The 12,964-nt window shown below is 38.8% G+C and overlaps 2 protein-coding genes across 2 annotated transcripts; one reads left to right on the top strand and one right to left on the bottom strand.

Moving 5' to 3' along the window:
- Positions 1-483: 483 nt before the first annotated feature.
- On the top strand, positions 484-1,780 carry ubxn10 (UBX domain protein 10). Its single transcript, XM_085394570.1, has one exon. It carries the CDS (start codon positions 704-706, stop codon positions 1,349-1,351), a length of 648 nt encoding a protein of 215 aa, XP_085250696.1. The 5' UTR covers positions 484-703; the 3' UTR covers positions 1,352-1,780.
- Positions 1,781-2,217: 437 nt separating this feature from the next.
- On the bottom strand, positions 2,218-11,624 carry ddx19a (DEAD-box helicase 19a). The gene is made up of 11 exons (XM_085394453.1): positions 11,528-11,624; positions 11,322-11,385; positions 11,029-11,215; positions 10,851-10,943; positions 8,063-8,165; positions 7,837-7,951; positions 7,566-7,743; positions 5,461-5,698; positions 4,398-4,560; positions 3,078-3,269; positions 2,218-2,989 (listed from the first exon to the last, which is right to left on the bottom strand). The coding sequence occupies exons 1-11, from the start codon at positions 11,582-11,584 to the stop codon at positions 2,928-2,930; spliced, it is 1,452 nt and encodes a 483-aa protein (XP_085250579.1). The 5' UTR covers positions 11,585-11,624; the 3' UTR covers positions 2,218-2,927.
- Positions 11,625-12,964: the final 1,340 nt, after the last annotated feature.

Genomic DNA, 12,964 nt, shown 5'->3' with positions numbered 1-12,964 from the left:
AACTAAATGCATTTATGCATATAGACAAGATGATCAGCTATAATTCAATCTGAGCATCAGAATGGGGATGAAAGGTGATTTAAGTGACTTTGAATATGACATGATTGTTGGTGCCATATGGGTTGATTTGAGTATTACAGAAACTGCTGATCTGCTGGGATTTTCCCACACCACAGAGAATGGTCTGGAAAAGAGAAAATTGATTGATGATTAAGGCTAAGGATATTTTTCCTACATTATTTTATTTTAGGTAGTTTTGTGAGAACACATTATTGTTTCAGTTAGTTTTGGTTTTGATTATAGTGAACACTTTTTCAAACCTAATTTTAGCTTTTAGCTCACTAAACAATAAAATAAGCTTGCCACCTTCTGTTTGCATTAATGTATGAAGCTGCAGTTGCATGTTTCCAACAGCAGGGGACTCCCACTCTCCAACCACAGGTTGTCAAGGCAACCAGAGTGTCATGGCAACGTTGCTGACGCTTGAGAAAGGACTTAATACCCAAACTGGGAAGTAAAGCGCACAAACGCTAATTTAACTTGTTGACCGGCTACGGAAGCGTACATTTATACGTTTAACCAGTGCGATAGTTTTTAAAAGCTGTGCTCATAGCCTTTAGAACAATATAAACTTTCTTTACTCTTTTTTGTAAAGCACTTACGCCGAAACACAGCTGGAAATCTTCAAAGCAGCGGATCTTCGATGCATCTAACAAGGCCAAAATCCTCTAAGGGGCGAAGCAGACCTGCTGTAGACAGCTCACTGTATCCAGGGGAGGCGAACAGCATCCACAGGGAGCCGGGGTCTCCTGAGTTCCGCAGGCCGGACAGAAACCTTCGCTCCCGGTCTCAGCCCGTCATGTTGCAAGCTAACCACCTGAGCCAAGAGGAAGTTTTGCACATGCTGCAGCGTACTCCTGCTGCTCCGCCACAGTCCTTAAACAAGTACAAAGTCCTTCCGTCAATAGAGAAGAGAAGGCAGTCAGAGGTGAGCCTGCACAAAGACGTGTACAACCTTAACCTAGCAAAGGATGGTGATGATGTGACCAAGGTCTGCAACCCCAGTGATTCAACGGCAGAAGCTGGCAGTGGCAGTTTGCTTCTTGCTGTAAGAGCTCCATGCGGAAGGAGGTTTCAGCAGCCCTTTGACCCCACACACACTCTGCTAACAGTGAAAGCCAGTGCAGAGGCCAGGTTTGGAACCAGGTATGAAGATGCTTGCATTGAGACCATGGAGGTGCCACGCAGGACCTTTAGAGACCTGCGTATGACTCTGGCACAGTGTGCCATTCCTAACAGATCCGTGCTGTGCATCTCTCAGAAAACTGACACTATGGGGGGACAGGAGTAATATGTGTTCTTTGAGGTCTGTAACTGTGCATTTTGTAGCTTCACTTGGATATCTGAACTTCACTGTGCAAAGTTTAAAAGGCTTCTTTCGCACCAATCTGTAGCCTCTAAGATTTTTAATGCCAAACTTCGTCCAATATGCACCTTACTCAAGTAAAATTAAACTTCTCGTGCTCAGGATCTGTGTAGCAGAAGAGATGTTTTTCTGCATTGTGTTCATGAACCTGCACGGAGTTGTGATTCTTCAGAGTACTTTGAGATTATATACATTTCAGGATGTATAAATAAATGTTTCATAACTCTGGAAGCTCAATGAGCAAATGGGGTTATATATTTGGAAAATAAAATATTCACAACGACGTTGATTCTCAAAAATGATTTAGGTGGTCTTTACGCATGTAAAAGCTCAGTTTTGCAATCTACATTTAATAAATTTTAGTATAGCTCCTTTCAATTTGTTTTCCCAAAGTGTTCATTAAAACTAACTTATCATAATCAAGTTTTATTATTAAATGGAGGAAAGTAATCTTTTGAATCATTTGATTAAATTTAAATTAATAAAATGTATCCTTTTTCCAGGCAGTTCATGGCATGGGCAAGCAAGTATAACATCTTCCAAAAAAATAAGTTTAATGACAAAGTAAAATGGTAGAAGTTTTACATTCATGTCTGCAGTATATACCGTTTATATTTAGAGTTCAGGGTGCCTCACATCCCACTAAATGATATTTACTAGTTTAATTGCTTCAGTAAGATTTTGCAAGCTGGAATTGTACAGCCTGCTCCTGAAGGCATCATCAAAACCTTATTACTCAGGTGTACTCATTAAAATGTAAGCTATTAGAACCACGCCAAGGAACTTGGGAGTTTTTCACCAGAGAACTTTTGAATCCATTTAAATTGCTTGTGTGTTTGACTTCACAGAAATGGTAGTCAACACCAAAGTGAGTCAATTAGTCTGCTTAACTGAAAATACAGTTTTAAATTTTAAATAAAATTATGCTCAAATGTGTTTCAACAAACTCATAATACCATTTGTGCCAACTCTGGAAAATTTATTGAAACAATCACACAGTAAAGTTAAAGGGGGAAAAAGCTATCAGGTCTCTCCCTCTGTCTCTCTTTTTATTAACTTATTTTTTAAACTTTAAGTCATCTTCTCAGCAGGCTTTAACAAGATTTTTTTTTTTTTAAATCCACAAAAAGAAAAAAAAAAAAAAACCTCAGCAACATCCTCACATGAAATTATGACTCCCGCTACAGTAAGACAGGCATTTTAAACTTTTAAAATGCTTTAAGCCACTCAAGGATAATTGATCAAACTCAAGTCATGCAAACATCTATACTAACTACATTAATATTTCACTGCACAAATAAATGAAAGAACACTGCAATCCAACACTCCTGTATGCTTTAAGGTGACGTCAGTGAACAAAGGCAAACAAAATCAAAGTGCAAACTTTGTTTGGCACAGTTAACACACGCATGCATCTGTAAACAATAAAAGTGCAAACAATAAATCCTTGGGGGAAGGGGGGTCATTAACATTTTAGGCAACATGTCTGGTTGTTGCAACTTCAGCTTATCAGGTTCTCCATTTCCTCCAGATTGGAGGTGTCAAGTTTGATGATTTTCCTGTCTGTAGGTGAAAGGAAAAAAAGAGGATGCGTCATTAGGATCTGGATTCTCTCAATTGTATCAAGCTCGAGTAAAAAAATGGAACATACCGAAATGCATCTCAATCTGTTTTATAATGTCCATGCTGTGCTCGCTGTCCACCATATTAACAGCAAATCCACGTCGGCCAAAACGGCCGGTACGGCCAATGCGGTGAAGGTATGTATCATTGTCAGCATTCCCGTCCAGATCAACTGGGAGTTCGAAGTTCACCACCAAAGACACCTGTTCCACATCAATACCTGCAATCCATGTAAGCAAAATAGTAAGTGCTGGATAGGGCTGTTCGATATAACGATATATATCGGATGACGATATAAAAAAGCCTATTGTTTCATTTTACGCTATTGTTTGTTTTGTGGTTTCGCAAAATAAACTGTTTACGGCAATATTTTTTCATCATTTTGATGGTCATTGTAGTGACTATATTAATTTCTTAAAGTTCTCTCTTTCGCTTATATTTTATATAACCACACTACGGACGGACAAGCGCCTGTTTTTATGCACTGTCGGTCGTTAGCAACAACGATGGTAAAACCTTCGCTTGTCCGCTTGTTTATTTATTTTTTTGTTTTTGTTTTTATTTTTATTTTATTTTTTTTTATTTTTATTTTTTTTTGGCCTGTCCCGTTTGGCTCTTTTGCCCTCAGAATTGTTGTCTAAAGGCAAAGAAAGATGCCCACGTTTATTTTCCACATAAACCTTTCACAATAAAGCTCAAGATCCTGTTGAGACTTAAAAAAAAAACAAAAAAACCCTGAATCATGTGAAAGAGTATGCAGAGTATTTATGGATGAGAAGCAAAAAAGAGCCGTCAGGTGCTAAAAAATAAACCTTAGACTTAAACATTAGAACAGGCTTTTCTCCGCAGCACGCTATGTAATAAATACTCAAAGAAAACAGCGGCCGGTGCAACTTATGTCTAAAAATGCATCCTTTAATAAATCTGTTTTTTTAAAACACTCGACTCCAGGTACACGACGCCCAGCTGGAAACACTTTCCGCAAGTCAAGCTGCCCGAGATTCACAGAAAATGTTAAATCTTTGTGATTTATATCGTTATCGGGACGATAGATGTCTTATATCGGGATATGAGATTTTGGTCATATCGCACAGCCCTAGTGCTGATGGACATGGACTTCAGGGATCAACAGTGGTTAAAGTGATCTACACTGGCTCACTGATAAAAAAAAAAAAAAGGTTTTAGACAATTTCCCCACTGATGGATTAAATAATAAACATTTTAATAAACCGAATCTGCCTCACTTTAAAATAGACGTGTCCACCTCTAGCTCTACATTAATGGGTGCACACTTACCACCATTGGTATCAATCATTGGCAATCAACTCTCACTTAATAGCCTTCTTACCTCTTGAGCACACATTCGTGGTCACAAGCACTTTCTCTTTGCCGCTCCTGAAGCGTTCAATGACAGCAGCTCGCTGCTCCACTGTCATTTCACCACTTAGCAATGCCACCTGATGGCCCTCTTTGGTCAGACTTTCTGTCAGCCAGGCAGCCATCTTTCGGGTCTAAAGAAAGAGGGTAAGAAAAGAAGTTATAACCACTCATACTTACAATTTAGACACTAAGGGTTTGGGGTTTTTTGGGTGGGTGGTGGTGGTGGTGGTGGTGGTGGTGGTGGTGGTGTGTGTGTGTGTGTGTGTGTGTGTGTGTGTGTGTGTGTGTGTGTGTGTGTGTGTGTGTGTGTGTGTGTGGGGGGGGGGGGGGGGGGGTGTTGATGAACAGTGCTGACCAAAAGTGTTGTGCTTGTGTCACATTTCTCCCCTCAATTTTAATAGCACTCTAGTTTTCACACAGTCATACTTACTTTCTACATCTCATTCACTGACATATACCAACATTTGCACCACTCAACAGGTCATTTTTAATACGGACAAGCAGGGAGAGGCACAGGTGGGTCCTCTACATCCCATTTTTCTACACCCTGCCTGGTGCCAGGTTTGGCTGGCCCTGGGGATAGGTTGACTGAATCCCGGGATCACTGTTGGCTTTTTTGCTTTTTACCCCTTAGCTTTAATAGCTCATCGCTCCTTCAGCCAGGTGAGTTAAAACTGATCATTTATTAAGTGAAAAGGTCACACGAGTCTGCTTTTTCTAAGCTCCAGCTTCCTACCTAGAGCTACAAGCAACCACAGCCTGAAAAAAAGGATATTTCCTCTGTCAACAAAAACACCGTGTCTTGCAGCCAAATAAACTCGGGGCTCATCATGCACTATTACTCTACTACTAGTACTGGTGTCTTCAGCTACACTTTATCCGTAGATTAAAATTTAGGATACTAACTTACTGACATAAAACCCTTCTTTTTGTGAGCTCTCTCCTTCTCACGAGTTACAGTGCTTTCAGTGCCAAATTAAAACCATTAAATCATAGTTTTTGTTAAGCAGCTTTGAAAACACCTGACTTACCTTGCAAAAGATCATGGCCTGTGCAATGGTAAGGGCCCCGTATAGATTGCAGAGTGCCGTGAACTTGTCCTCCTTCTCTTTGCAGTTCACATAGAACTGTTTGATGGTATCCAGAGTCTCCTCCTCACGCTTTAGCCGGATTATATTAGGTTCAGAAACAATTTGCTCTGCAAACCTCCACACAGAGTCCTCAAATGTTGCAGAGAAAAAGAGCATCTGACAGTTCATCGGCAGCTGTCTGCATAAGTGTGGAGACAAAGTGTGACAAAAAACACTTGTTTAAACAAACAACAAAGAATGTTAAGTCATTAGACCTCTCTTTTCAGTTTATTGTTGTGTGTACATTGGTATATTGAGACGGAGGAATGTTAATGTGGCTTTTGATATAACTGATTAACAAGTGTTCCCTGTAGTACATTTTTACATTAAAAGAAACATAAGGTTCCTGAGATAAACCAGACTGATCTTAGTGGAAAGCAGAGCAGCACGTTGAAGCTGGTACTGCAGGGTTCAAAACTGTGCAAACTATTAAATGTAATACAGAGATGGCATGTGTGAATAAAATATATTAATCAACAAAGAAAAGGCTGATGATGCCAGCAGTAAAAAATAAATTAATAAAAATGACAACGTTGTAGTTCATGGTGGAGCTGCAGCCTCTCCTCTCGCACTCACAAAAACACATGCAGCAAATCTGAGGCCAGTGACAAAGGGGATTTCCAGAGTCGAACAGAAGGGTTCACTGTGACTACAATTAGAATCAAAAGAGGACTGTGGTGGAAAATTTTACATTTGTGCTTCCATAACATAACACGATTAAAAGAAATTATTTTTTGTATGCTGGTCTTTAAGAGTTCCTTCCTGTGAGAACAAAGTCTTCATGTTGCTTGGCTCACATCTAAAAATGTTAGCTTGCCCTTTTTGCTGTGAATCATACTTTATATATGTATGCATGCATGTATATATTATTATCAATCTCCACTTTGATGGGCCACCTGCTCAACAAGTTTAAATATGAAGCGATCTTTTCACTGACACTCAAGCAAAAAATGCTGTTTAAGAAAAAGTTAAAACGACAGGATTGTATGCAGATATAAATATAGCGGATATCATGTTAACTTGGCTGCCAGCTTACATCGTCTCTGCTCGCTCTTTAATGAGTTTTAAATGATGTGAAGTCCTCTCCATGACCCCTTTTAAACTCATCCCTGCATGCTTCAGGTTATCACACAGACACAGAGGGAAAACTGCTGTCAGCTCTCGCAAAGCATTTTGTGACATCAGAGTTAAAGACTGCGTTTTTATTCTAATTTGTTCTTTATTAGCTTTGTCGCCGCAAGAAGGAAATCAAAGGTGTATGGGAGGAGGTGAAAAGACTCCTCTACTCACACAGGTGGTTCAATAAACAATACTTATTTACAGATGTTCTCATTGCGATTTTAGGAACAAGCACTGATGCTGTAGACTAGAACAATATTTCTTCTCGTCCACCTTCACTATTATCTTGGTAATAATGCTGGCTCTTTGCAGACTGCCATGTGTGTTTAAGAGGAGAAGCTTCAAATACAACAGGATCATCTTCATTCCCGCTGTGTTATGAAACTTTGTTGAGAAAAGCACAAGTTGCCTAAGCCGAATCCTTTTTCCCACATCTCTCTCCCACAAGTAAAATCCACGTGCATGTATATTTAAGTACAAATGTGAGTGGAACGCCTGCACTGTGGCATCAACCAGTGCTGTCTTCTTACTGTGTTTTCAACACCAACAACAGGTTCTGTAGTTCAGAGGTATATCTTTTATTTTTAAAACTGGCAACTGAATAAATTTTTAGTGAAGATTCGTGCCACTTTGGTGGAAATAAAGTTACTGGCCACAATAAGCCAGAAGCAGGCTAATCTACCTACCTGATGTGCTTTTGTTGGTTAAGCTGAACCTACTATGACTGATAAAATGAACTATGACATTATAGATTATGGCACCAAATACTAAGCAATTAAAAACCTGCTTCAGGTGAACTGTACTGCATGCCATATTTACCAGCCAGTGTTTGTTATTGTAAAACTCTGGAAATAAAAATATGAACATAAAGACCGAAAGGAGTGCACCTGTGGATTCGAATGCTCTGGTCCCGGTGGCCCTGGGTGGCGATCATCACATCAGCCTCATCCAGCACAAACATAGTGATCTTTTTGGGGTCAATGAGCTTGTACTTGGTGCACCAGTCGTGGACTGTGCCCGGTGTACCAATGACAATCTGCTGTTGCAACTTGGCTCCTCGCTCCACTGAACACAATGCAGAGAGTCACGCAGTGAACACAGACTGGTGACTAGAAATCTTTTCTTCAGAAGAGAGTACAAACACTATCACATTCTTACTTCTATTTCCCCGAATGGCATATGCCAGCTTCACATCTGGACAAAATTTCCCCATTTGCTCAATGACTTGACCAGTCTGCAATGCGAGCTCGTACGTCGGTGCGATGCAAAGGCACTAAAAGAAATTTTTTTTGACCTAGTGAATACATTTCAGGGTCTGATAAAAGGATACCAGCTGTCTCAAGAGATTGAAAATGCTGTGATACTCTGAGGATGTTCTGCTTACCTGAGTCCACTTATTGTCAGGGTTTACATGGCTGAGCATGGCCAGAGAAAATGCAGCAGTTTTACCTGTGCCAGACTGCGACTGTGCAATCAGATTCTGAGGTCTGAAAGCAGAAAAAAGTAGACATGAAGAAATGAATAAATCACAGAAAAACCCGATGTGCTGAAGATTTGAAAGGGTTTTTAAAATTTTGACTGCTTAGATTTTTTTTTTTTTATCATTACAACAGGACAAAAGTCCATTTAAAAAAAAAAAAAAGAAAGAAAAAAAAAATCACAAACTAAAGTTTTATTAAGTAAAAACCAAAAAAACCAAAACATACCCCATGTCCTCAAGCCTCACCTGCTGAAGCCAGGGTTCCAACACACAAAAAAATGTGCATAAACATGTTTATTTATTCCCACCATTGTTTCAATTATTTGTTGTCAGCAGATTAGACTTGTGACCCTTTCATCGCGTAACAGCTGACAACAAGCTGACTAAACAACAACAAGCTGTTATAGGCTTACAAAATAATGCCTGCTAATGTTGGGCTTGAGTGTCCTATAATTTACCATTTCCTTCTGATAAACAGTTGTATTACATTTCCACATCTTATGGGAGATTATTCGCAAAGTGTCCCAGTCCAACAGCGCTGAATTCGTCAAAATCGGCTAACAGCATTTATCAGAGGCAAAAAAGCAGTGCTGTCACAATACTAGAATTCAAAGTCAATACCAATACCCAGGAAATTATTCGATACCATTATTTAATGCCACACACAAGATTTTAACCCAATTTTTTTTGAGCCCATCCTGCAACACCATCCTAACATCAGAACCAACAACCACCTTTATATATAAATAAAGTAAAAACAATATAAAAGACTAATAAGGGCAGAAAAGTATGTATGTCCAGTTGACTAGTCACATACCATTATGGTAGCAGGTATAAATTTTGGGCCATTGTACACTATATGCAAAAAAGAAAATTAATGGTTGTTCTTTTATAGATAATTGTGAAGCTTTTATGCAGCCATGACACTAAACAAGTATTTTATTCTTTTTTCTCGACTCGGTCATTTAATTTTCCATGATTTGCTGGTTTGGAAGTCTTAAAAATAGAAGCAAACTTGGGGGGTGAATTGTCAAGCTGTGCCCTTAATGACTTTTTGCATCTGTATGAGCTTCTCAAAGGCACAGATCATCGTTTTGGAACCTCAGCTTCTCTTACATGTTGAGTTCCAGATGTTTCAATCAGGGCTTAGGTTTAGTCTCCCAAAGGCAGCAGAAGTAGATCCAGCCTGTTATTTACTCCATCTGCTCTTGTTTTTAAGAAACATTTTAAACAGTTGTCTTCCATTAATTGTGGCAACAGTTATGTACTTTGTTTTTTTCATGGCCAACTGTATGTATGCATTTTGCTAGACTGTCTGTACAGCATTTGTTAATTTAAGGTTCCTATATGCAAGGATCTGTTAAAGAGTAATTAAATATTAAAATATTAATAAAATAGTGTAACTTTTTGGCACAAGGCACCATTATAAATGAACACAAGTGTGACATCCACACACATCTTTAAGATGAAAAAAGGCAAATGGTTAACATTTTTCTGAAATAACTTAAAATTGCTGTTAAATAAATCTCTTAGAATATTTATCAAGTTAATTGTTTTGGCACAAATTCAAAATTAGTGAATATGAACTCACAGCTGTGCCAGCACAATGGGCAGCTAGCCAACTAGCATTACCCAGCATGTCTTTTGGTGGTGTAATTTTCTAAGTGAGCAATTATCAGTATTAAAAATAGGTAATTTTTTTAAAAAAAAATCACTATGCCCCATGTTTCCCCTGATGAAGTGTGTTATTTTTAAGTTATTAATTGCTGTAATGTAGTAATTTATTTATTTCATATGATTAGAAAAGTGAGAGAAAAATACATTTAACACAGGACCCCACAGGAACCGTTTCTCAGCCCTAAAAGTGGTCAATGCAAAATACACAATAATGTAAACCACTTGAAAAACCACAGTGCACGTTTTTTCTGGCCACTGGAAATTATGACTGTACGCCCTTAACACCATTTGTTGAGATGACAGCAAAGAGATGTCCATTAAAGTGCCATTATTATCAACCTGATAATTTACTGAGAAAAAAAAACTACTATAAATTTTAAAAGAGCACGCTACTGTAACATTTACGAATTTAAAACAGACAGATACTTGGGATTCTCCCCTCAAACAACTTAACTGTTTTCAGTCAATAAATCAAACAGATTTCTCCCTTCGCTACTAAAACAGATGACTAAAAATCTGACTTATTATAGTGTTGCATTTTCTAACTAGTAGTCATTTTCCTTTTCCATTCATTTTCTTCCACTTATCAGGGTCATGGCAGGGCTGGAGCCTATTCAAGCTACCACTGGGCGAGAGGCAGGGTACACCCTGGACAGGTTACCAATATGAGGCAGGGTTAAAACAGCATTAGTCCCATTTTCATTTTGTTTTCAACTGAATTTGCCATTTCAGTTTAGTTTTTATTGTTTTGATGTTCGGATACTTGTCAAAGGCAAGATCTAAGAGGTTCAGAATAGCAAATACAATAAAACAACACTTTGAGAAGGCAGCTTACTCATTATCACTCACGGCCTCATATAATTAACAAGAATCTCCACCAGAGCCTCACCAAGCTCAACAAACTGGACAAAACAAACAAACACTAAAATTAAATGGAATTCCCTTGTATCTTTGAACTTCGTGTAAATCAACAAATACAAATTTGAAACGTAGTTTTTTTTATAAACAGACTTACGGCTGTGCCAACATCATAGGCAAAGCGTTTTCCTGGATCCTTGATGGTCTGTTAAAGCCCATATTGTACACCCCCTTCAGCAACTCAGGCTTCCTATTAAAAATACAAAATAAGGTAATTTTATAAAAGTAACACACAAAGCAAACGAGCATGATGGAAGTTTTCCTTGCAGACTCACAGTCTCAGCTCCTCAAAGGTCTTCACCGAGTACAGTGGAGAGTTGGGGTCCGCCTGCAGGACCTCCACCTGGTTTCTGTTCCTCACCAGTGAGCGGCGGATTAGTTTGTTCAGCAGAGACTGCTCGGCCAGGTTGACTCGCTCCTCTCCCCATCCTCCATTTCCGGCCTTCACGGGCATGATATTCCCTACACAGGTGGCAATACCAGCAACCACCATGACAGCACAATCATAAGTTAGCAGTTAATTTAGTTAGATGTGATTTTAAGGAGGAAAAACGAATAGTTAAGTTACCGTTTATGTCTCCTATCACGTTGCGTGGACCACGAACTCCACTGACTTTTTTGGAAAAGTCAAGCTGGTGAAAAAAACAAAATATGTTTGAAATTTTTTTGGCGCAAATAACGCAGCAGTGACAGCGAAGTCAGCGTTAAGCTAGCTAGTTAGCACGCGTTTTGACCCAACAGTTTGGAAGTTGTTGGGTAACCTTTAAAAGTTACCTGTGAGGATGTAGCCTCCTGAACATCCACTGCAGCTGCCCAAGAGTTTTGGGACATTTTCAGGCAGTTTTTGTGTAGTTTTTTTTCCGAGACGAGCAACCTTTTTTCTTTTTGTGCAAAAGTTTGATGTCAGCATGAGCGATGTGCGTGAGCGCGCCGCTGTCCCGACCTGAACCAACCGCAACCTGCTGCTGGACCACGCGTGTCGCATTCACAAGCGTTGGAAATATTGACTATATTAAAACTTCAGCCCACAGACGCAACTAATCAAAGCAAAAACAAGCTGAGTAGTGGTGCTTTTGCAGCTTTTCGTTTTGAAGCCAATTCTTTGACGTTTCTTTAGGTAAAATGTGTGAGAGAGCTTTTAATCAAGTTCCATCCACAGATAGTTTATAATGTGATAAATATTTCTAGTAACTGCGGCATCTTCATCTTTCTTTTTGTGTGATACAAGAAAGTAATTTTTTCCACAAGTTTGGAGAAACATTTCGTTTGTTTGTTTTGAACTTTTAACGCTTAAATACAAGCCACGATACGTTTACGCACTTTCTGAGTGATACGTGAATGCACCACAATGAACTTACTGACACACCCTTCATAGAAGATGCAACCAATTACTGCGCATCGACAGGTATTTTAAATTTTATCACTTAAACTGCTAAATGCAAAAATACAGCACTTTATAACGTAAACGTGTGTTTACATACGTAATGTTTTAGTGCTAGTTTACTAAATGCGACTATTTTAATGTAAAGTAACATTCATTATTTTCAAGCTAAGGTTCGTGTTAAAGTTTACAAATAGATGGCAACGCACTACATATTTAAATTTAATTTAAATATTTTCTAAAGATCCATATTTTCTAAAGATCCTTGTTAAATTAATGTTAATTTAATCCGTATAGGCTATTAAGGGCACTTCAAGACACTTAAATTTACATGTTTATATTAAAGGGTTTTTTTTCACACCGAAACGACCGTAAAGCAAGTCTGCAGTTACCAATTATATGCACTTTGGTTTACAAATTACTTATGTTTTTGATAAATTGATTTTTCATGAGCCCTACTACAGACTGGCAACCTGTACAGGGTGTACCCCATCACTTGTCCTATGGCAGCTGGGATAGGCTCCCAGGGACTTCCATTCAGCCCCAGTGGATGAATGGAATCAGAAACATCAGGGTGGATACATGTAATTAATGTTGGACAAGAAATGACACCAACCTCTCCCACAGGGGAACTGTAGAAAAGGGGAGAGGCCAAAGTGGTACCCCAAATTTATAGGGTTGCACCAAAGAGGAAGAAGAAAAGGATGAGGAGGGGCTCTAACTGATAATGAAGATAATTACAGGTTTGGAGGTCCTAAAAGTCAAGTATACCAGGAACAGTTTGGGGTTTAGAACACATTTTGTGTAATTATAACAATATGTAATTTATG

This window comes from Rhamphochromis longiceps, linkage group LG20 (assembly GCF_057381845.1).
Source record: "Rhamphochromis longiceps isolate RC_006_pf linkage group LG20, R_longiceps_female_GT1.1, whole genome shotgun sequence".
NCBI classification, from domain to species: domain Eukaryota; kingdom Metazoa; phylum Chordata; class Actinopteri; order Cichliformes; family Cichlidae; genus Rhamphochromis; species Rhamphochromis longiceps.
Note: the sequence above shows the minus strand (reverse complement) of the source record. Positions and strands in the feature narration are given on the sequence as shown.

What these genes read in the sequence shown, in the direction of transcription:
- ubxn10 (XM_085394570.1), top strand. Translation starts at nt 704, where the DNA reads ATGCATCTAACAAGGCCAAAATCCTCTAAGGGGCGAAGCAGACCTGCT.
- ddx19a (XM_085394453.1), bottom strand. Translation starts at nt 11,584, where the DNA reads ATGTCCCAAAACTCTTGGGCAGCTGCAGTGGATGTTCAGGAGGCTACA. An exon ending in CGTGATAGGAGACATAAACG is followed by an intron (nt 11,216 to 11,321) that starts GTAACTTAACTA and finishes CCACCTGTGTAG; the next exon opens with GGAATATCATGCCCGTGAAG. An exon ending in AGGCCATGATCTTTTGCAAG is followed by an intron (nt 4,561 to 5,460) that starts GTAAGTCAGGTG and finishes CTCTTTCTTTAG; the next exon opens with ACCCGAAAGATGGCTGCCTG.